Source organism: Hyla sarda, chromosome 2 (genome assembly GCF_029499605.1).
Source record: "Hyla sarda isolate aHylSar1 chromosome 2, aHylSar1.hap1, whole genome shotgun sequence".
Taxonomy (NCBI): Eukaryota; Metazoa; Chordata; class Amphibia; order Anura; family Hylidae; genus Hyla; species Hyla sarda.
In genome coordinates, this window is record NC_079190.1 from 486971236 (window position 1) to 486995335 (window position 24100).

The 24100-nt window shown below is 43.3% G+C and overlaps 1 protein-coding gene across 6 annotated transcripts in view; it reads left to right on the forward strand.

The window, feature by feature from the left end:
* Positions 1-24100, forward strand: part of ITSN1 (intersectin 1) — a 193420-nt gene that overhangs the window by 151153 nt on the left and 18167 nt on the right. For all 6 annotated transcript variants that reach the window (XM_056559559.1, XM_056559560.1, XM_056559563.1 and 3 more), the window contains 7 exons: positions 4-170; positions 887-932; positions 3938-4059; positions 4253-4370; positions 6158-6349; positions 21912-22033; positions 23099-23205. In XM_056559559.1, coding sequence (XP_056415534.1) covers positions 4-170; positions 887-932; positions 3938-4059; positions 4253-4370; positions 6158-6349; positions 21912-22033; positions 23099-23205 — 874 coding nt within the window. The remainder of the gene's footprint in view (positions 1-3; positions 171-886; positions 933-3937; positions 4060-4252; positions 4371-6157; positions 6350-21911; positions 22034-23098; positions 23206-24100) is intronic.

Genomic DNA, 24100 nt, shown 5'->3' on the forward strand with positions numbered 1-24100 from the left:
CAGAATACATTGCAATGTACACGTATGAGAGCAATGAACAGGGGGACCTGACCTTCCAGCAAGGTGACATGATTGTAGTCATCAAGAAAGATGGCGACTGGTGGACGGGCACTGTTGGTGATAAAACTGGCGTCTTCCCTTCTAACTATGTCAGACTTAAAGATTCTGAGGTAAAAATACTTTAAACTGTGCTTTGCATAAATTGACTGTACTGCTGGAACATCTTCCTGAGAATTATTTCAACACACAGAAACTTGTAGTTATGTGTCCTTTTTAAAATTTTTTATGCATAATCGTTTCTTAAAGGAAAACGATCAGCTTGCTCCCCCTGCACTAACCAGCGGTACTACCTGGTAGTGCGTGGGACGCTGATCAGTTTGATGCTTACCGTTGTCCCTTTTTCCCGTTTTACCCCCAAAAAGTGTATAAAAAAAAAATAAACAAAAAATAAACAAAAATAAATAATTAAGAAACATATTTGGTATCGCCACATGTGTAATTGTCCGAACTATCAAAAATATTGTGTTATTGATCCCATTTGGTGAACGACGTAAACAATAAAAAAAATAGAGTCTCATTACATATGCATACTGTTGGTCTGCAGTATTTTCTGCATGCTTGTAAACCCAAACATATATTGATTGGGTTTCTTAAGAAATTTTGGTTTTGCAACAGGTTGGGGAACACTGCTGTAAACCATTTCAAAAATGTATTTCTCTTATTGATACTTGGCCGATTGGGGCTGATACCTCGATCAGTTTTGGTGACCCCTAGGTTGGAGATGATTTACACTGACCTCTGTGGTTCCCAGCCTGTCATTTATAGTTATGTCTATGTGAAAGATCCTCTATCCTCATCTTCATTGTAATGTGTGTTGTTTTTTAAGGGAATGGTGACTACAGGGAAAACAGGAAGCCTCGGAAAGAAGCCAGGTGTGTATGGAGGCCCCAGAGAGTAATGCCCATAATATATTTGTAGCAGCCAAATAATATTGTTAGAAATAAATGAAATTCTAAGCATAAAATATTTTTGTCATTGAAATGTGTGGCTCACCTATGCCATCTGAGCACCAGTGAATAATATAGTTCGAGGACCTTGTGCGATTTGTGCATGAACAGTGTCTGATGTAGAAAAGAGGTTGGTGCGTAAGGTAAAGGGTTATTCCCATTTCAGACATTAAAGGAAAACTTCAGCAAAAATCAACGTATCCCCCTATCCATCGAACCCCCCTGCGATCTCCGGGATGGGACCCCAGCTCTCTGTGAGGAGAGCATTTCGTCTGCCGTGAGATGCCACACCCTCTATTCAATGCTATGGGAGCGCCGATAATGCCCGAATGCTGTACTCGGGTCTTTTCACTACTCCCATAGAAATCAAGCAAGTGCCTGGTCCTGTTCTGGGATCCCCCGCGATCAGCTGCTTATCCTGTGGATAGGAGATGAGTTCATTCTTGCTGGATTTCTCCTTTAATGGCAGAATATACCTTAAATGCCCAATAAGTGCACGTCCCATCTTGAGAAAAAGACTTTTCTGGCACCAACCTATGTCTAAAGGTGTGTGATGGGAATACCTCATTTGGATGGTATACCCACTGGCATTAACCCCTTAAGGACGCAGGACGTAAATGTACGTCCTGGTGAGGTGGTACTTAACGCACCAGGACGTACATTTACGTCCTGTGCATAACCGCGGGCATCGGAGCGATGCCCGTGTCATGCGCGGCTGATCCCGGCTGCTGATTGCAGCCAGGGACCCGCCGGCAATGGACGACGCCCGCGATCTCGCGGGCGTCCGCCATTAACCCCTCAGGTGCCGGGATCAATACAGATCCCGGCATCTGCGGCAGTGCGCGATTTGAATGAATGATCGGATCGCCCGCAGCGCTGCTGCGGGGATCCGATCATTCAGAACGCCGCACGGAGGTCCCCTCTCCTTCCTCCGTGCGGCTCCCGGCGTCTCCTGCTCTGGTCTGTGATCGAGCAGACCAGAGCAGAAGATGACCGATAATACTGATCTGTTCTATGTCCTATACATAGAACAGATCAGTATTAGCAATCATGGTATTGCTATGAATAGTCCCCTATGGGGACTATTCAAGTGTAAAAAAAAATGTAAAAAAATGTAAAAGTTAAAAAAAAGGTGAAAAATCCCCTCCCCCAATAAAAAAGTAAAACGTCCGTTTTTTCCTATTTTACCCCCAAAAAGCGTAAAAAAATTTTTTTAGAGACATATTTGGTATCGCCGCGTGCGTAAATGTCCGAACTATTAAAATAAAATGTTAATGATCCCGTACGGTGAACGGCGTGAACGGAAAAAAAATTAGCCCCCATACCGCCGCTTATACGGAAAAATAAAAAAGTTAGAGGTCATCAAAATAAAGGGATTATAAACGTACTAATTTGGTTTAAAAGTTTGTGATTGTTTTTTAAGTGCAACAATAATATAAAAGTATGTAATAATGGTATCATTTTAATCGTATTGACCCTCAGAATAAAGAACACATGTCATTTTTACCATAAATTGTACGGCGTGAAAACGAAACCTTCCAAAATTAGCAAAATTGCGTTTTTCGTTTTAATTTCCCCACAAAAATAGTGTTTTTTTGTTGCGCCATACATTTTATGATATAATGAGTTATGTCATTACAAAGGACAACTGGTCGCGCAAAAAACAAGCCCTCATACTAGTCTGTGGATGAAAATATAAGAGTTATGATTTTTAGAAGGCGAGGAGGAAAAAATGAAAACGTAAAAATTAAATTGTCTGAGTCCTTAAGGCCAAAATGGGCTGAGTCCTTAAGGGGTTAAAGGAGTACTCCGGTGGAAAACATTTTTATTTTTATTTTTTAAATCAACTGGTGCCAGAAAGTTAAACAGATTTGTAAATTATGTCTATTAGAAAATCTTAATCCTTCCAGTACTTATTAGCTGCTGAATACTACAGAGGAAATTATTTTCTTTTTAGAACACAGAGCTCTCTGCTGACATCTCTGTCCATTTTAGGAACTGTCCAGAGCAACATACGTTTGCTATGGGGATTTTCTCCTACTCTGGACGGTTCTTAAAATGGACTGAGATGTCAGCAGAGAGCACTGTGCTCATGATGTCAGCAGAGAGCTCTGTGTTCCAAAAAGAAAATAATTTCCTCTGTAGTATTCAGCAGCTAATTAGTACTGGAAGGATTAAGATTTTTTAATAGAAGTAATTTACAAATCTGTTTAACTTTCTGGCACCAGTTGATTTAAAAAAATAAAAAAAGTTTTCCACCAGAGTACCCCTTTAAGCTAGTCAGTCAGAGTTGGAGGCAGACATGGGTCTGGTTGCTCTAGACCAGTCTTTGCTTTATGTGTACCTAGTTAAGTGTTTTCTTCATTACAGGTTCTTGGATTGGGCACAGTGGGTACCCTAGACCTATCCGGATTCTCCTTATTGGGACCAGGGCATACCCCGTTTTATTTATTTATATATATATATATATATATATATATATATATATATATATATATAATTTATATATAGTCAGGCTGCTAATCCTAGGTTGCCACCGGCTGGACTCTGCACCTATGGCAATAGATCAGTCTAGCTGTCTGTCTGTGATTACCCCTCCGCCACCAATCTTGATTTCCCCCTGTTGGCAGACAACCTTGCATTATAGTTGCTCAATAAAGCTATTAGGGCATTGTTTCCCACCCAGGATGCTTCCAGCTGTTGCAAAACTACAATGCCCAGCATGTCCGGACAGCCGAAGGCTGTCCAGGCATGCTGGGAATTGTAGTTTTGCATCAGCTGGAGGCACCCTGGGTTGGTCAGGTAACAACCCCTGTTCACATTAGAGGCATGCCTGTGCCCTGTAGCCCTTGCTTAAAGGAAATATTGCATTTCAAAAATATATGTAAAATGATAATCAAATAGGAATGTCTTCTTCTGTTCGTCTTTAGAAATCGCCCAGGTTATTGCCCCCTATACGGCCACAGGCCCAGAACAGCTGACACTGGCACCTGGCCAGCTCATTCTCATCAGGAAAAAGAACCCCGGAGGCTGGTGGGAAGGTGAACTGCAGGTGAGCATTATGGATGAACGGAGAGTCTTTTTTTTTAAGTTTAAAAGTTCTATATTATGGGTTCATTTTTAGAGTTTCCAGGGACTATAGACATGCAGCAGCATGGTGTCATAGAGAACTCTAAAAATCTGATTTACTAGTTGATTTATCTGCATATTAAATGGCTCTTGGTTTGTGTGATTTCTTTCTCCAGGCCCGTGGGAAGAAGAGGCAGATTGGGTGGTTCCCTGCCAACTATGTTAAACTTCTGAGCCCTGGTACAAATAAGACTACACCGACAGAGCCACCTAAACCAGCAGTGGTGCCACCCAGTAAGTATGATCCCGTAATCCTCAGGTGGAGGGTTAAAGCTGAGCTTCTCATTAATTAATTAATTATTAATTTATTTAAATTTTTATTTTATCATTTCTTGAGTGTTTTTTTTTTTTATTTTTTATTTACCAACTCAACCCACCGAATATTTAATTTTTTATCTTGGCAACCCCTTTAACCACTATATATCCAGTTTAGGATATATATATATATATATATATATATATATATATATATATATATATATATATATATTATTTTTTTTTTTTCATTTTCTTTCTTTCATAGTGTTTATATGTATATCACTATTCATTCAGTTATTTATTTATTTTTTATTATTATTTTTTTATAATATCAGAGCTATAGAGCACCAGAGCTATTTGCGCCACCCCTGTCCTCAGGTTGTGTGCAATATTACTACTTATCTCCATACTCTTAAAATGAACTGAGCTGCAATGCCACACATACTTCCTGGGTACAGAGGTTGCGCTGTTACTTGGAAGAAATTAGGTTTGGTTTTCTAGTTCTGGATAACCCCTTTTAAAGAGACCCTGTCATCAGTTTTATGCTGCAACCACAGGCAGCATAACACTGGTGCAGGTGCATAATGCCGGGACACTATGAAGTACTCATAAGTTCTGGCATTTTAGAGTAATCCTAGTTTAAAAATACCGCCAGGACCTGGTTAATGTAGTCATTAGGACGGGTCCCGGTGGCTGCTTCCTGCCTGGGACCGGCCTGAAACGCGTCTCTATGTACTGGTGTGGCAAAGAGCACCCACCGTGCCCACCTCAATGACTAGTTACCCTGGTCCCGGCGGCATTTTTAAACTGAAACTCCTGAACATGTGAGAGTAATTGAGTGTCCTTGCATAGCACTGCCTGCACCACTGTTTGAGCAGCATAAATCTAATGACCGGTTCCCTTTAAGTACTGCCTCCCTTTCTTGTACGGTCATTTTTATTCAAGGGCATGGTTCCTCAAGGGCGGGGCTGTAGCTGTAGTTTATTTTTGTCGTGGCATTCTTCATCCTTTTTTTTCTTTGTATTTAATTATTTTGTACTTGTTTATTGTGACTACCATAAGGTCATGAGAGACTATAAGGGACATTTTAACATTCCATCTTTTTTTTTTTGTTATACTAATTTCTTTTTTTTTTGTTTGGGATGATAAATACGCTCTATTTCCAGAGGGAATACAGGCTCTTGACTACACTGTAAAACTGTATTGGGTCTTACTGAAAGCCATGTATAAGTAACCAAGAAGGCAGGGATGGTAATAAATTGTCCACCTAGGTGGTCCGCAAGTGGTAAACTTCGCCATTCTATAAAGCTCCCCTGATGATCAGCCGATCACAGGATCACACTGCTGTTACCTTTGTCGATCATATCAGGCAACCCCCTACATCAGTGTTTTCCAACCAGGGTGTCTCCAGCTGTTGCAAAACTAGAACTCCCAGCATGCCCGGACAGCCGAAGGCTGGAAGCACAACAGCTGGAGGCACATTGGTTGGGAAATACTGGACTATAGCAATACTACAAAGAACAAAACATAACTATTTAACAATGTTGGTGTAGTAGTAGTAGTAGTAGTAGTGCTAACTAGAAGACAAACATGTGACCTGCCAACATGTTTCACTCCACCAGGAACTTCATCAGGGTAGAAGGGCTAGCAATACTTGTACTTTTGCAACAGCTGGAGGCGCCCTTGTTGGAAAACACTGCCCTACATGACAGCTAATGAATGGGGTGAGGTGGTGGATTAATTTTACTGTGTCACTTTTTCAGCATGCCAGGTTATCGGGATGTACGATTACATCGCGCAGAACGACGACGAGCTGGCTTTCGCCAAAGGTCAAGTCATCAATGTGCTGAGCAAAGAGGATCCGGACTGGTGGAAAGGGGAACTGAACGGCCAAGTGGGGCTCTTCCCTTCCAACTATGTCAAGCTGACCACCGACATGGACCCCAGCCAACAATGTAAGTAGAGAATTAAAGGGCGTGTCTTTTCCGTAGATCTCGCCTCTCGTCTTGTAAGTGACATGCAGCATTGCTGGGATTCTGCGGCTCTTTGCAGACATCAAAGCTTTGCCTACTGCTGCCTTTTACCCATCTCTCAGATTTTATTCAAAGTGAATTTTGTCCATTGGTCCAGTCTCCAGATTTACACATTACATCATGTGATTGTTCTTGGGCCCTACTGCAGAGCTATGGAGAAGTGGGGAAGTTTAAAGGGGAACTCCGGCAACTGGTGCCATAAAATTACACAGATTTGTAAATTACCTCTATTAAAAAATCTTAACCCCTCTAGTACTTATCAGCTGCTGTATACTACAGAGACATTTTTGAAGTCCTTTCCAGTGTGACCACAGTGCTCTCTGCTGACATCTCTGTTTTAAATAGAAGTAATTTACAAATCTGTATAACTTTCTGGCACCAGTTGATTTGAAAACATTTGTTTTCCCTTTTAATTCTAATTCATGGTTTGACTTCTTAGCAAAATTGAGATTTGGTATAAATTTGGAATTTGCAATCCACCGAGATTCCACTTCTATTGCTGATGCTGAATAAGCAATGCCCCCCAAAAAAGGGACTGATGTGAGAAATATTTTAAATATAGCAATGGGCCCTCCTTGCTGTGTTGCATAGATGCAGGGTTAGGCTGAATTCACATAACATTTGGAGCATTTGGCAGCCAAATCCCCACTGGACGCGCTTCATACACCATTAATTTCAATAAGCTGGATGGAGTCAGCTAGTGACTCCAGTCGGGTAATTTTTGGACCATATCCATTTTTGTTGCTGGACTGAAACCGCAGGAGTTCATGATTTTTAGTCCAGCAACAAAAACGTATACAATCCAAAAATAACCTGATCGAAGTCACTAGCTGACTCCATCCGGCTGATTAAAATGAATAGGGGTACGGCAGGGACATGGCCCGAACATGAAATGTGAATGCAGCCTATCAGTGGTTTCCCCCAGACTTTTATATTCATTGCCTGCCTTTAAAATTGCGCATCAATATCAGATCAGTGGGGGTTTAATCCCCAGCATCCCTGCAGGCTCTCACTTACCAGGCACTTACCATGTACAGAGCTGCGCTTGGTAAGGGTGCATTCACATCACGATTTTACCATCCTACTTCTTCTCACGATTTTTAACGTTGCAATCGTACAAATCTACACGCCAAGTCGTACCCATTGACTTCCATTCTTTATTGATAGTCAACAAATGCATCAGTTTTGATCCGCATCCGATTTTACACAATTCAAGATCGGCGGTAAAATCGTGGTTGACCACGATTCTTCCGTCCAGATTCGAAATCGGATCAAAATCGTGTTCGATTTTTTTATTATTGATGTCTATGTAAATCGCATTGAATCGTGAGACTGTGCGATTCTATCAGATTAACCGCACACAATTTTTTTTGTACGCATGCGCTGTAGACTTCAAAACACATACACTTCAAGTATATAAAACTTTATTGCCATTGGCATACCTATTCATTTTAAAAACAGGATCAGATTTTTATTGAAAATCGGATGGAATTTTCATCTGTACGATTTTTGGATACGATTTTAAATCGGATAGCAAAGATATTTTTACATACGATTGTATACGATTTTTTGCAATACGATTTCATCTGATTTTACGGTCCGATAATCGGATGGTTAAATCGTGATGTGAACCTAGCCTTAGTAATATAGAGGCCCGTTTAAGTCAGCTGATCGGCAGTGGTGCAGGGGTGTGGTCCCCACTGAATTGTGTTTAATGGCTAAGGCCTGGACACTTTGCCTGCCACTTTCCTTATTACACCCATAGATTCCATGCTGTTAAAGAGTACCTGTCACCAAATAAAACTTTTTAATATAGTGTTCCTTGTTAGCAGCTCCTTAGCAGACACTTTCCTATTCACTTGCTTTTAAAATTATCAACATATATATGTTTAAAATGTAATAGAAAAAACGGCCACTAGGTGGCTCTGTACTGTTCCCTGACACAAATTAATACAGTGAGTTTGGTCTCTTCCCGGCCTGGCAGGAGACCAAACTCGGGAAGTGTTGAGTGTTGCTTTAAGCTTGATTGACAGTTGCACAGAGCCTCACTGAAACATGCACAGAGCCTCACTGATAGCTGCACAGAGCTTGAGGTCTTCTATTCATCACAGCACTGCAACGATGTGAGGGCGGAAGTGGTCCCCAGCAGGCTTCAGTGATGTCATGCCTGCTGGGAAATGCCTACTTTCTCCTACTGGGAGATTACACTGCTGCTCCCTGCTGGGAGATTGCATGTGAGCAAGAAGAATGGTACGATACACAGCTTTTTAAAGGGTGGGAGGAGTGTTAGGAGTAGTTAGGGAACATAGCCTGAGTTAGTTTAGAAAAGTTTATTTGGTGACAGGTTACTTTTTAACGAACAAGGAATATATTGAGTTTTGCAAACATTTTTTTTATTACCCTAATGCATCTTAAATGTAAGTAAAAAAAAAGACTTTGCTTATAATGCTTGATTTAAATAATTTTGTTTATACGGCACCTATGCAGACCAATGTGTCTCCATGGATACAGACATGCGGCAGCTCCTGTCAGTAGGGCTGCAGAATCAGGCACAGAAAACTTTGCATGGGGATTTGATCTGCAGTCTAATAGATGCTCAAGTGAAGCCCCATAGGAATACAGAACTGGGGGTGTCCCCGAGTCCCCACATATTCTGGCCACAAAGACACTGCACCCAATATGCACTTGACAGATAGAAAAAAAATTTAGGGTGACATTAGGACCAATTTTTTAATTTTTTCTGAGAAACCTGGGTAATACTAAATATAGACCTGCCTAGTTATACTGCCACAAAAGTTTTGATTGTCGAGATCTTGGGGTTGAGACCTTCGCCGATAGCAGAATGCTTCTCCCTGCTCGTTCTAGCTAAATCAGTGTTCCCCAACTAGGGTGCCTCCAGCTGTTGCAAAACTACAACTCCCAGCATGCCCGGACAGCCGTTGGCTGTCCGGGCATGCCGGGAGTTGTAGTTTTGCAACAGCTGGAGGCACCCTAGTTGGGGAACACTGTGCTAAGTGCTTCTCATCCTGCCTCTGTCATCACTGCAAGAGACAGGTTATGTGGAAAGACTATAGAGCTGCCTCCTGCAGCAAAGAAGTGGAGGGGAGAACAAGTGCTCAGCCATGTGCTATTCCACCTTGACCGATCAAAACTTGTGACATCTCTATGTCTAAGTATATGAAAGGGTTAATCTGGTTATTAAAGGGGTAATCCACTGGAAAAAAAATTTCTTTTCTGTAGTGCAATATAACTTATCCCCTATCCGAAGGATAAGTTATAGATCGCGGGGGATCCGAGCGCTGGGGTCCCCCGGGATCTCCTGGACGGGGCCGTGGTAGTATGCTGGAAAGGGGGTGTTCCGTCCCCGCATGATGCGGCAGCTGACACGACCCCTCCATGTACCCCATAGAGATACATGGTGGGGGCTTCCTGCTGGGGACGAAACTGCACTTCCTGCAGACTGCCACGGCCCCATCCAGGAGATCCCGGGGGGCCCCAGCGCTCATACCCCCCCCGCAATCTATAACTTATCCCCTATCCAAAGGTTATGTTGTGCTGGAGTTCTCCTTTTAAAATCAACTGGCGACAGAAAGTTAAACAGATTTTCAAATTACTTCTATTAAAAAAATCCCAATCCTGCTGCTGTATAATACACAGGAATTCTTTTCTTTTTCAATTTCCTTTCTGTATGACCACAGTGCTCTCTGTTGACACCTCTGTCCACGTCAGGAACTGTCCAAATCCCCATAGCAAACCTCTTTTGACGTGGAAGGAACAGCTCCTGACGTGGAAGGAAATTCAAAAAGAAAAGAACTTCCTGTGTAGTATACAGCAGCTGATAAGTACTGGAAGGATTGTGATTTTTTTTTTTAATAGAAGTAATTTACAAATCTGTTTTAAATCAACTGGTGACAGAAAGTTAAAGAAAATGTTAAACAGTGGAGTACCCCTTTAAATACTTTTCCCCTATCCTGTGGGAAGGAGTGTCTGATCACAGGGGTACAGTCGCTGGGTCCCCCCCACCAACTCTAGGATGGGGGCCCATCTCTTCCCGCTGAGCGCTCTAGCACCCACCTTCTTAGCCAAACTGGTTACAGCCCACTTAGCCAATCCCTGGCTGAGACGAGACATTGCTGCGGCCAGTGATTGACTGAGCGGACTGTCACTGTCGAGACCAGTTTGTCTCAGAAAATGGGGGCCGTACTGGAGATTTGGGGGGGGGGGGGGAGAACCCACTGCAATGAGACACTTACCCCCTATCCTGTGGTAGTGATAAGTTTTTATTAACTGCAGTACCTCTTTAAGAAGTGTATTATTTTAGTATCATTTGTTTGGTTCCCTCACTGCATCTCCGTTTACACATCAGTATGATGACAACATGTGAGTGGGCGGCCACATAACCGCCTGCGCTAGTGATGTCACTATCCAGGACATGTCATTGACCTGATAATGGTGGGTATCATGTGTGAACAGACATGGAAGAAGAACCAAACAGCGGCAGTGAAGAGCTCTGTAGTTAAATATATTTTTAAAAGTAAATTTTTACAGCTTTTTGAGCTTTAAAGGAAATCTGTCACCAGTGTCACCTGCACTAACCTATCAGTACAGACAGGTAGTGCAGGTGACACTGATGACAACGGTACTTACCTTGTCCCGTTCCGTGCAGTCGTTCTCCGGTATCTTCAGCTCCGGGCCTGACTTGGATCATGGGCGGAGCTTAGTGACGTCACTGCTGCTGTTCTCTGCTGGGTTCTGCTACTAGGTGACATCACAGCTCCGCCCATACTTCAAGCCGGTCCCAGAGCTGAAGATACCGAAGGAGATTACCGGACAACGACTGCACGGAACGGGACAAGGTAAGTATCATTGTCATCAGTGTCACCTGCACTACCAGTCTGTACCGACAGGTTAGTGCAGATGACACTGGAGACAGAGTTCCTTTAATCCTTAGGAAACCCCTTTTATAAGGGTATTCCCATCCCCTAAAGTGAAGACATGTTGCTAGGTTATGCTATCACTTTATGATCGTCATGGTCCGACCTCTATGATCAGACCTGAGACCCCCTTACTGTTTCAGGGGATCTGAAGCCGCTCCTACTCACTTGAATGGAGGTGCGTTGCCGTTTCCCGCATGGTAGGCCGGGTTTACACCACGGAATCTCCGGCTTCTATTTCCTCCGGAGATCCTGAGGGCACCGCTAGGACTGCGCAGACTCCATTGTCGTGTGTACAGTAGTTCTGCTGCAGGAGAAATAACAGCAAGGGGATACCTTTACACGCGCTGATCTTCATTGTGTAAAAGTTGCGGGTTTAAAAGGGTACTCTGCTGCTTAGTGTTCAGAACAAAATATTCCGAACGCTTAAATCCGGCGCCGGGGGCTCAAGACGTCACGACCCCGCCCCCTCGTGACCTCTGTTCCCTCAGTGCAAGTCTATGGGAGGGGGCGTGACGGCAGTACCCCTTTAACCACAGTAAATTTTTCGATAGTAAAATCTGTCCCGGCTAAACCTGCAGCTTTTCTGCAGTGGAAAACTTGCAGAAGATCGGCCCGCGTGAATGTACCCTAAAGGTATTGCAGTGCTCGACCAGTGCTATATCCCCTCCATTCCCCGGAGGACTGTTAGTGATGGCATAACCTAGCGATATACTATGGGATTATACCTTGACCGATAGATACATTTTCTTAGTAGTCCTGTTATCATACATCACTCCCTGTGTGTGTAGCATGCTGCCTTTTTGTTTTAATTTATTTTGCACCATGCAGCATCATTTATTGTAGTGTACCGTGTTTTTTTTTATTTTTTTTTTATTTTTTAGATTTTTTTTTTTTGTTTGCTTATGTGTTGTTTTCCTCCTTTTTCTAGGAATCATATGTTGTCCATCCCCCTACTCAGGCTTGAAAGTCCTCAAAGAGACCCACTATCCCCATATCACTGCCCAGAGGGATGATGGGAGATGCAGCCTTGATCATGTGACTTCCAGCATGATCATCCTCTGCCTTCTGACTAGACGACCGCTGCACAGAATTTTACCTCATTTTCCATTTAGATGCATGTTGACCATTTACGTTGTATCCGCAGATCCTGAAGCTCAAAAGCAAAAAAAAAAAAAAAAAACTTAAGTAAAATTAACACTCAGAGGATAGTGGGTCCTTTTGTGGCTTTCTCCATTTGACTAAATTTTTTTTTAAATCGCATTTTCATACGTCCATTTTAGTCTGACGTTTCACGACGCTTTGCTCACTAAATTCGAGAGGTAATCGGTCACTCAGTGGATACATTATCCGTTTTGATTTGCAAAAAGACCCACTATCGAGGAATGCTGCATGTACTGTTAATATTGTGTCCATAAATATGAAATGTTTTTTCTTTCTTTTATGTCTTTTATTTTGTGTCCAGTGTTATATTCCTTTTTATTTGAAAGACTGTAGAAAAGGTTACAGATAGTTAAACGTTCCCAGTTTATTTTAGAAGGTATATTCTGCTAAATTATATTTTAGACCATATGCGTAAAGGACTAGTCATACTTTTAGATTTTTTTTTTTACTTTTTTTTATTTTTTTTTATTTTTTTTTTAAATGCCGCAAAACAAAATAAAAAGAAATTGTATTTTTTCTGGTGCAATGGTTTTCCAGCATTGACAGGCTCCACCGTGCTTGTTGATCACACTCCTCAGTTTTGCACAGGTCACTGATGGTATACATCCCTGATTTGTACTGTTTTTATGTATATGTTATTATTATTATTTTTTATGTTATATATGTATACATTTGTCAGGGATATTATATGTCCATTGTATTATACATACCAGTGTTTTTCGTCTCCATCATCCGGTCATGAAAAGGGCTTCCGCCCCCAACCCCTCCACCCCTCGGTCAGTGATAGGGCTTCTTAGCTGTTCCTTTTCGATCAGGACAAAGAATGTATACACTATTTTAACCTGGAATTAATCGCAATGTTTACATCTTTATTATTATCCTCATTTTATCTAGACTGTGGAAGTTGTCATGTTTTTTAGAAGCTTACAATACTGTCTTGTGCCGTACACCCCATTAATTATTCTTTTTTGAAAACTAGCGTCCACTTTTTACTACCTTGCATAGGGAGAAAGAATAAAAAAAGAAAAAAATATATATATAGAGCCAAAATTTTAAATTTGTGCTGATGGCCGTAATATATTTTTTTCTTAAATTTCTGAATCTCCCACCTCCCGCACCACTATTCTATTCATATGTGTGTCCCCCCCCCCCCCCCCCAAACAAAAACATTTATAAGGCTTGAGCCAACTGGAGCTCTGTGTTCACCCGCACTTCAGTATTGTCATGGATATGAATGTAAGATATATAAATATATAAAAACGTACAGCTTTAACAACTGTAATACAGCCTTTACAATCAACTACATGTATAGAGAATTAAAACCTTCTTATAAAAGCTAAAACCCTCCTGTGTGTTTGTTGTCCTTGTGTTTTGTTGTTTTCCGTTTATATAGGAAGTTGTGAGATTTTCAAAAAAGGTAAAAAAAAAGATTGTTTTATGGTCAGTATTCTGTGCAGATTTTCTGCTGTAGATTTCAATGTAAACTGAATGACTGAATACAGCCTGAAATCCTGCAAAAATTTGCAACAAATCTGCGCAGAATACTGTACGTGTGAACTTTTGAGGTATCAAAAATGTTGATCAGTGAAGGTTTGGGAAGGTAGACCCCCCCAGTGATTGTTGAAACAAAGGGGCAGAAGCGCCATCCTCCCCTCATTTCTTATGGGTACTTGGTATGTGATCAAGTGTGGGGGTCCAATCACTAGGATCAAATATAAAAAAAAAAAAAATGTAAAAAAATTATAGGTATCCTTAAAGGGGTACAAAGCTGCTCAGCGTTTGGAACAAACTGTTCCAAACGCTGGAGCCGGCGCCGGGAGCTTGTGACGTCATAGCCCCCCCCCCCCCCTCGTGATGTCACGCCCCGTCCCCTCAATGCAAGTCTATGGGAGGGGGCGTGACAGCCGTGTTTGCCCCTTGATTCCCTTTATGTATATAAAAGTCTCTATCATATCCCCTCTGTCTCTTCTTTCTTCCAAGCTATACATGTTAAGGTCCTTTAATTTTTCCTGTTAAGTTTGCGCTGATAAGTTTTATCCTGCACTCCATGTACTAGTTTAGTATCTTCTCTGAACTCTCTCTAGAGTATCTATATTCTTTTGGAGATACGGCCTCCAGTACTACGCACAATACTCCAAATGAGGTCTCACCAGTGTTCTGTACAGCAGCATGAGCACTTCTCTCTTTCTACTGCTTATACCTCTCCCTATACATCCAAGCATTCTGCTACATTCCTGCTGCTCTATTACATTGTCTTCTTACCTTTAAGTCTTCTGAAATAGATTCTCCTAAATCCCTCTCCTCAGATACTGAGGTCAGGACTGTGTCAAATATTCTATATTCTGATTCTGTGTCAAATATTCTTTATTTTTACACCCCAGGTGCATTATCTTGCACTTATCCACATTAAAGGGATACTCCGGCCCCAATACATCTTATCCCCTATCCAAAGGATAGGGGATAAAATGTCTGATTGCAGGGGTCCTGCCGCTGGGGACCCCCGCAATCTGTCATTCAGCACCCACCTTTGTGAGCTCTCAACAGCGCTGGAGGCTCCGAGTGTGCAGCGTGACTACCACAGGGCTGGAGTATCGTGATGTCACAACTTCGCCCCCATGTGACATCACGCCCCGCCCCCTCAATGCAAGTTTATGGGAGGGGGCGTGACGACCTTTGGATAGGGGAGAATATGTATTAGGGCCCCCTTTAAATTTCAGTTGTCAGAGTTGTGACCATTCCTCTAGTTTGCCTAAATCCTTTTGCATTTGGCGGATCCCTCCAGGAACATCAACCCTGTTACATAACTTTGTGTCATCAGCAAGAAGACCAATATCTTACCATCAAGACCTTTTGCAATATCACTAATGAAGATATTAAACAAAACTGGTCCCAGTACAGATCCCTGAGGTCCCCACTGGTAACAAGACCTTGCTCTGAATATTCTCCATTGACTACAACCCTCTGTTGTCTGTTACTCAGCTACTGCCTAATCCACTCAACAATATGGGAGTCCAAGTTCAATGACTGCAGTTTATTGATATGCCTTCTATATAGGACAGCTAACTCCCCCCCCCCCCCCCTCCTCCCTGCACACTGTCCTCTGCACAGGTCAAAGAGCATGCTCACAACACTTTTCCCATAGAGACTCTTCCTCTGTAAAGCAATTCCTCTATACACTACAAATGTTTATTGATTTCCATTACTGAGACGGCAGATGTCTAGGCGGTAATCCAGGACAGTCCAGATGTGGCCTGCATCTCCTCGGATATGGACTCCACTGTTTCAATGATGTGTTGTCTCAGGTCGTTCAGATCCTGTGACTAGATAGGGCAGATACACTTGATGAAGTCCTCACAGAAAGAAGTTGCAGGTTGTTAGATCTGACGATTGTGGAGGCCAGCACATCATTGGGAAATAAGCACTAAAAATCAGCGCAAGAGGCACAGTATTTGTGTCACGATTCGGCTGGCTGGAGGTGGATCCTCTGTGCCAGAGAGGGATTGGCATGGACCGTGTCGGTGGACCGGTTCTAAGTTGCTACTGGTTTTCACCAGAGCCCGCCGCAAAGCGGGATGGTCTTGCAGCGGCGGTAGCAACCAGGTCGTATCCACCGGCAACGGCTCAACCTCTGTGACTGCTGAGATAGGCATGGTACAAGAGATAAGGCAAGAGCAAGGTCGGACGTAGCAGAAGGTCAGGGCAGGCAGCAAGGATCGTAGTCAGGGGCAACGGCAGGAGGTCTGGAACACTGGCTAGGAACACACAAGGAAAGGCTTTCACTGGCACAATGGCAACAAGATCCGGCCAGGAAGTGCAGGGGAAGTGAGGTAATAAAGCCAGGGAGCAGGTGGTAACTAATTAGGGTGATTGGGCCAGGCACCAATCATTGGTGCACTGGCCCTTTAAATCTCAGAGAGCTGGCGCTCGCGCGCCCTAGAGAGCGGAGCCGCGCGCGCCAGAGCATGACAGCCGGGGACCGGGACAGGTGAGTGACTTGGGATGCGATACGCGAGCGGGCGCGTCCCGCTATGCGAATCGCATCCCCGCCGGCAATGTCAGTGCAGCGCTCCCAGTCAGCAGGTCTGACTGGGGCGCTGCAGAGAGAGGGACGCCGCGAGCACTCCGGGGAGGAGCAGGGACCCGGAGAGCTCGGCGTAACAATTTGTTTGTCATTTGTAGTCTTTGGCCAGCCTATTTGTTATTATTTGGTGTTACACTATGTAAAATCAATTAAAATTTAGCCCATGAAAATAGAACCTGTGCTGGGATTGGTTGATTTGGACAGCTAAGCCAGTGTTGATTTGATGTTCAGTCCCCGGCCATGTACATTTAATGTTACTTAAACTACAGGCCCTAAAGGGGTACTCCGGGGGAAGTATACATATAAAAAGAAAAAACGCTCCAAAGCTACCACACTACCTGGATACAGTGGAGCAAAAAAGTACTTAGTCAGCCACCAATTGTTCAAGGCACTTAAAAAGATGAGAGAGGCCTGTAATGTTCATCATAGGTATACCTCAACTATGAGAGACATGATGAGAAGGAAAATCCATTGTCTGATTTTTAAAGAATTTATTTGCAAATTATGGTGGAAAATAAGTATTTGGTCATTAACAAAAGTTAATTTCAATACTTTGTTAAATACCCTTTGTTGGCAATAACAGAGGTCAAACGTTTTCTGTAAGTCTTCACAAGGTTTTCACACACTGTTGCTGGTATTTTGGACCATTCCCCCATGCAGATCTCCTCTAGAGCAGTGATGTTTCGGGGTTGTCGCTGGGCAACACAGACTTTCAACTCCTTCAAAAAGTTTTCTCTGGGGTTGTGATCTGGAGACTGGCTAGGCCACTCCAGGACCTTGAAATGCTTCTTACGAAGCCACTCCTTTGTTGCTCGGGTGGTGTGTTAGGGATCATTGTCATTCTGAAAAACCCAGCCACGTTTCAATGCCCTTGCTGATGGAAGGAGGTTTTCACTCAAAATCTCATGATACATGGCCCCATTCATTATTTCCTTTACACGGATCAGTCGTCCTGGTCCCTTTGCAGAAAAGCAGCCCCAAAGCATGATGTTTCCACCCCCATGCTTCACAGTAGGTATGGTGTTCTTTGGATGATAGCTGGCTGCCAGTCAACTGCTTTCACTATCTGTATGCTGGCTTACACTGCAGCTCACACACACTGTACATGTCTTTTCTTTCAGACTATCCTTTCCCCAGCAATAAATCATGCTTTGCTCTGAATAACAGAAGTCAGTGATTAGATTTTCAGCAGAAAAACAGTAGCTATGAGCTCAGTTGTGACTGAATCTTCACTGCTTTTCTCTCACAGCGCACAAGCTCCTCACACAGGGAGGGGAGATGTGCCTGTACAGCCAGGGCTCTGGACCAAACAGAAATCAGGTGGTGTTATCCTGAAGGGTGGGGGCTAGTCTCAGTGATGGGTTTACACCAAGACAAGGTGGATTTCAGAATTACTTTTTTCTCTCATTTCCTGCCTGTAAGTGACAGCTGAAAGAGGGAAACTGCTGTATGTAGCTAATGAATTAATGATATTTAGACAAATGCATAAGTTGGTGAGAGGGAAAGGATGGGCTATGGGTTTAGTTCCCCGGAGTACCCCTTTAAAGGTGGCATGTCCAGGATCTGCACTATTACCCAAAAATGTAATATCTGTCAGATGCTCCAAACTGCTGACGCTGTTAAATATGTTAGGGCAAAGAGACATATATGGTACCTTTTATATATCAGTTTGTTCCATAACGTAGAAAAATGCTTTTATTTTCCGTGCCTCTGCAGACATTTAAACATATACTCTGCCACTGGAGCAACATCGGAGTTATGCTTTAAAGAAAACCTGTCTTCCTGTTGTTGACTGAACCACAAGTCATCAATGTGGTGTCTGGTGGCTTCTGTCTACCCTTCCAGCCTTGTTAGGGTATGTTCACATAAGTAATGTGAACGGAATCTCCACTTGCAGAATTCCGTGAGCGGAGATTCTATCTGGCGGCCTCCACCGAAATACTTTGGCAGTAGGACTGCGCGGCCCTGCACTGTTACCATTGACGGCAATGCAGGGCACTCAGACTTCCGCGCAAAGAATGAACATGTTCAATGCCGCTGACATTCCGCAGTGTAAACGGGTCCACAGAAGACCCCATGTTAGGGGCTCACACCGTGGAATTCCGACACTCAATTCCACCCGCGAAATTGCGCGCCAATTTGTTAGTGTGCACATACCCTTAGATAGATCTTCCATAATTCCTTATACTGAAACAGGAAAAGGCAATCGAGGCTGGTGGGGAAGGCAGAAGCCACCAGGGACCTCCCCGATGACTTGTGATACAGGCAGCATGAAAGTGATGACAGGTTTCCTAAAAGGTTAACTATTCCCTGTTGTGGAGTGTTGGTTCTCATGTTTTTTTGTTTTTTTTTTTAGTTTTTTTTTGTCTGACTAAAATTTTTAATATTTAAAGGGTTAAAAAAAGGCGGAGAGAATAAAAGCACAAGACTCATTGCCAAACATACTGTATGTGAAGGCATCTGAGTAGTCAGTTGCCATGTCGTTTATTGCTCTATACATGTTCAAGGTTCTTTAGGCTATACAGCATAGTATGAAGTGATAAGAGTTAAAGGGGTACTCCGCTGGTCAGCGTTTGGAACAAACTGTTCCGAACGCTGGAGCCAGTGTCGGGAGCTCGTGAAGCCATAGCCCCACCCCCTCATGACATCACGCCCCGCCCCCGCAATGCAAGTCTATGAGAGGGGGTGTGACGTCATGAGGGGACAGGGCTATGACATCACGAGCCTAGATTCTGCGAGCGGAGATTACGTCTAGCAGCCGCCGCTGAAAATACTTCAGTGGTAGGACCGTGCGCAACTGCGCCGTCACCATTGACAGCTATGCAGTGCTCGCGGAATTCCGCACAAAGAATTAACATGTTAATTCTCTGTGTGGAACAATTTCTGGGGTGGATTGCGCAGTGTGAACATACCCTTATAGGCCAATATGCAAAGTAGCTCTTCTCAGGAGTAAGGGAGCTTACTCTCTGGTGCCACCTCAGGGATGTGGAAATCCTATCGCCCGACACCCGGGACAAGTAGTTCTGGGCGCCGGGCAAGTGAATTTTTCATAGATTTGGCCCTGTATCGGGCAAGCAGGAGGACCGAACCGACTTCCCTTTTTATTTTTATTATGCTGGTGTGAGGTGCAGGAGCGGGTGCAGACTTGCATTGGACGCAATATGCACCTCACAGTCCAGCGCTCAGGGTGTATAGAGCGGGCTCCTGACTCAAGCCCGCTCCATACCTGGAGGCCCCCGGCTGATTTCAGTAGCGGGGGCCACCACTAATAGCCCGGCATGCGTCGATCACCGCAGCCAGCTATTAACTTTTTAGATTGCCGCTGTCAAAGTTGACAGCGTCGTCTAAAGGGATCTTACAACCATCCCTGGTGGTCTAGTGGGGAGGATCGCCTGTGGAGGTAGCCGGAGTGCTTAACTCTGCATTCATGGTTGCCCCCGTGGATTATAAGCCATTTTAGAGCCCAGTATACGGGGGGGAAAAATGTTAGAGGGGTTAGGAACTTAAAAAAATAAAAAAGTAAAAAAATTTGGTATTGGTGTAATCAGAATGACCTAAAGTATTAAAATAATATGTAAGTATGACCACAAGGTGAATGGCGAAAAGAAAGAAAACCCCCAAATTTGCATTTTTTTCAATTTCACCTCACAAATATTTATTTTTCTTTCCGAGCAAAAATGAAAGGTGTCATTACAAAGTATAATTGAAGTATCAAGGAAAAGAGACTGCACTCACCAATGGCAACAGAGCTTTATTGCAGCATTGCAGGAACAGGTGGATGGAGGGAGGCGGGGGACATACACCAGGACAGGCTGTTTCACGCCAGACACGGCGCTTCTTCAAGCTGGTATGATACCAGCTTGAAGAAGCGCTGTGTCTGGCGTGAAACAGCCTGTCCTGGTGTACGTCCCCCGCCTCCCTCCATCCACCTGTTCCTGCAATGCTGCAATAAAGCTCCGTTGCCATTGTTGAGTGCAGTCTCTTTTCCTTGATACTTCATGCATCGTTCTATATACAGATTTTGCACCTCCTATACTGGCACCCATACGGGGTTACACAAGCACTCCACCATAGCTCCATCATACTGACATCGCAGCCTTAGTCCTGCTAGTGCCGGGTCACTCCATTCTCCTGCTGTACACAAAGTATAATTGGCTCATTTTCGAACCTTGGAGCATGACTGGGAATTAAAGGAGTATTCCAGGTTTAAAAATGTTTTTTATATATTGCTGGTGGGCTAATAAAAAATGAAAAATAAATACTATTACCTACCCCATTCCTTTCCGCTCCTCGTCCAGTGACTTTCGTTTCACATGCACAAACATCCTTAGACCAGTCTCTCTTCTTTGACCTCCAGTGACAAAAACAAAAATTTGGTGTTCTGCCATGGCTCTCCTTCTAAAAAAAGAAGCTTGTTCTGAGATACCCAACAGGTTGCTAATGTTAAAGGGGTACTCCTGTGAAAAACATTATTTTTTAATTAACTGATGCCATAAAGTTAGTAGATTAGTTAACGGTAAATTACATCTATTTAAAAAATCTTAATCCTTCCAGCACTTATCAGCTGCTATATGCTCCATAGGAAGTTCTTTTCTTCTTGAAATGTCTTTTTGTCTGACCACAGTGCTCTCTGCTGACACCTCTGTCCATGTCAGGAACTGTCCAGAGCAGGATAAGTTTGCTATGGCAATTTGCTTCTACTCTGGACAGTTCCTAAAATGGACAGAGGTGTCAGCAGAGAGCACTGTGGTCAGTAAGAAAGGAAATTCAAAAAGAAAAGAACTTCCTGTGTAATATACAGCAGCTGATAAATACTGGAAGGATTAAGATTTTTAAATAGAAGTAATTTACAAATCTGTTTAACTTTCTGGTACCAGGTGATTTAAAAAATGTTTTTTCCAGTGGAGCACCCCTTTAAGTATTAAAGTAATCCTCTTTACTCTTTTCTAATGAATCATAAATTCACTAGACAAAAAATTGTCTCCTTTCTTCCATAAACAGCACTATGGTGGTCCAAGCGTTGTGTCTGGTATTGCAGCTCGGTCAAATGACTCTAAGATGCAATACCACAAGCAACCTGTAGACATGAGTGTCGCTGTCTTTGGAACGAAAACCAGCCATGTTTTTCTAATTCTCTACAACACCTTTGTTTTCTGTGTACAACTCTTGATTTCTGGTACAACCTTCGACGATGTGTTTCTCTATGCCTTTTAACCATGTCCTTGCCAACCTGCAGACATGGCCTATAGGACACCACGGGGAACACACGGTTGAGTCTTTTCTTCTTTTTCTATTTGCCTTTTAGGGTGTGCAGATTTACATCTCCTAGATATGCTGAGTCCAGTAGAAAGGAAGAGACAGGGCTATATCCATGAGCTCATAGTGACTGAAGAGAACTACGTGAATGATCTCCAGCTGGTCACAGAGGTGAGTTCGTCAGGTTAAAGTGGGCCAGCAACATCTGGAGGTCCACAGTTTGGAGACCACTGTTCTAGAAGACCAATATTTTGGGTAGTTTTGCTGCATGTATACTAGTACACCTACATGGTAATTTTATAGACAGTTGTGATCATTGGGGGTCCGACTTCTGACACTCCACCGATTGCTAGAACAAGGGGACCCAAGTGCTCCCTCGAGAGCCGGGTCCCTTATCTCCTGCTTTGGTTCCCTCAGAAGTCTCTCATCGGATCAATACACCACCCGCTCGACTTTCTATGGAAAGCTGAGTGGAAATGAAGGGACGCGGCAATTGTGGACCTTTTTTCTACAATCGGTGGAGGTCTAAGCAGTCGGACCCCCACCAATCACAACTTCTGACAAGTCATGCCATGTTCAAACAGAGCAATATTTGCTGAATGTATGCCTGGAAACGCGGGCGGACATTCCACAAATAGCAGGCATCGGCAGAATATAGGACCGCTTGGAAATGTGCCTTCTCCATAGACGTCAATGCATTTCCGAGTGGATTGTCATGTCAATTTTTTGAGGCCAGAATCGTGATTTCCCAAAGCAGATGTTTCCGGCGCGGAATATCCGGTGCAGAAGAATCCCGTTGAAAACAGTGGGACTCTGCTGCAGCAGACTTTTTCTTGTGTGAACATGGCCTTACGGCAGTAAATGGTAATTCCTCGGTAAGGGCCCATTCACATTGAGGAAATTCAGCAAGAAATTTCCTTGCTAAACTTCCTTGGCAGATCCGCACTGCCCGGAGGAATCGGAGCTTATTACCCAAAGATTTTACAGTGGAAATAAGTGTCGCAAATCAAAGTCTTATTGACTAATAGACTTTTCTGAGCAAATATCGCGGAAAGAATGAACATGTTCATTCTTCCGGCGGAAACCAGTTCTGCCACGGGACTTCTGTGATCTGCACTGAGCAGCAGAATCCCATTGAAAACAATGTGTGTGCCTGGGCCTATGACCCATGACCTATATACATGGCAGTATCAAATATTAATGTCATTTTTTTATTATTTTATTTTTATCTCACAGACATTCCAGAAACCATTACTGGAGTCCGAGCTACTAACGGAGAAAGAAGTGGCGATGATTTTCGTCAACTGGAAGGAGTTAATTATGTGCAATATTAAGCTACTGAAGTAAGAGATATTCAAGTTCGGTAAAAGGGTTGTGTCTATACCAGTGTTTCCCAACCAGGGCGCGTCCAGCCGTTGCAAAACTACAACTCCCAGCATGCCCGGACAGCCATAGGCTGTCCGGGCATGCTGGGAGTTGTAGATTTGCAACAGCTGGAGGTACCCTGGTTGTGAAACACTGGTCTATTCCTTACGCTTGCTCATATACATGCTCATACCAAGCTTATTGGTGTCTGATAACATCATAACTAATGTATGCGCAAAATTGAATTTTTAACTACCGTATATACTCGACTATAAGCTATAAGAATATAATCGAGGCACCTAATTTTACCCCCCAAAAAAACTGTGAAAAATGTATTGACTCGAGTATAAGCCTAGGGGTGGGAAATGCAGCAGCTACTGGTAAATTTCAAAAATAAAATCAGCCCCTCTGTCACCTGGCAGCCGGGAAAGGGACACGTGACGTCAGGGGCATCCCTGCTGCGCACGGCGTCCCTGCGTGGCTTTGTCCCTACCCTGGTTGAGTCCGGGGCTGGCCCGGAGCGGAGAAGGGGGCCTCCCGGTATGCCCGTAAAATATCAGCATTTTTACTATTAATTATAATTGATTTCTGGTTTGGGCAGTATAAGCCAATGGGGGCTTTTTCATCATGTATATACGGTAATAGTCCTTTATATTATTTGCTTTGCTTTGTTCTTTCCTCTAGCTACTATAGTAATGGGAATCTTGTGCTTGCTCTGGGGTTGCCATGGTAGTATAAACAGATTAACTGTCATTCCGTCAGGTGACCTTTACTCTTATTTAGTGCGTTTATATGAGTGGCAGTCACATGACATGATGTCAGTCTGTTGATGCTACCATGGAAACTCCAGAGCAAGCGGCAGGAGCAAATCAT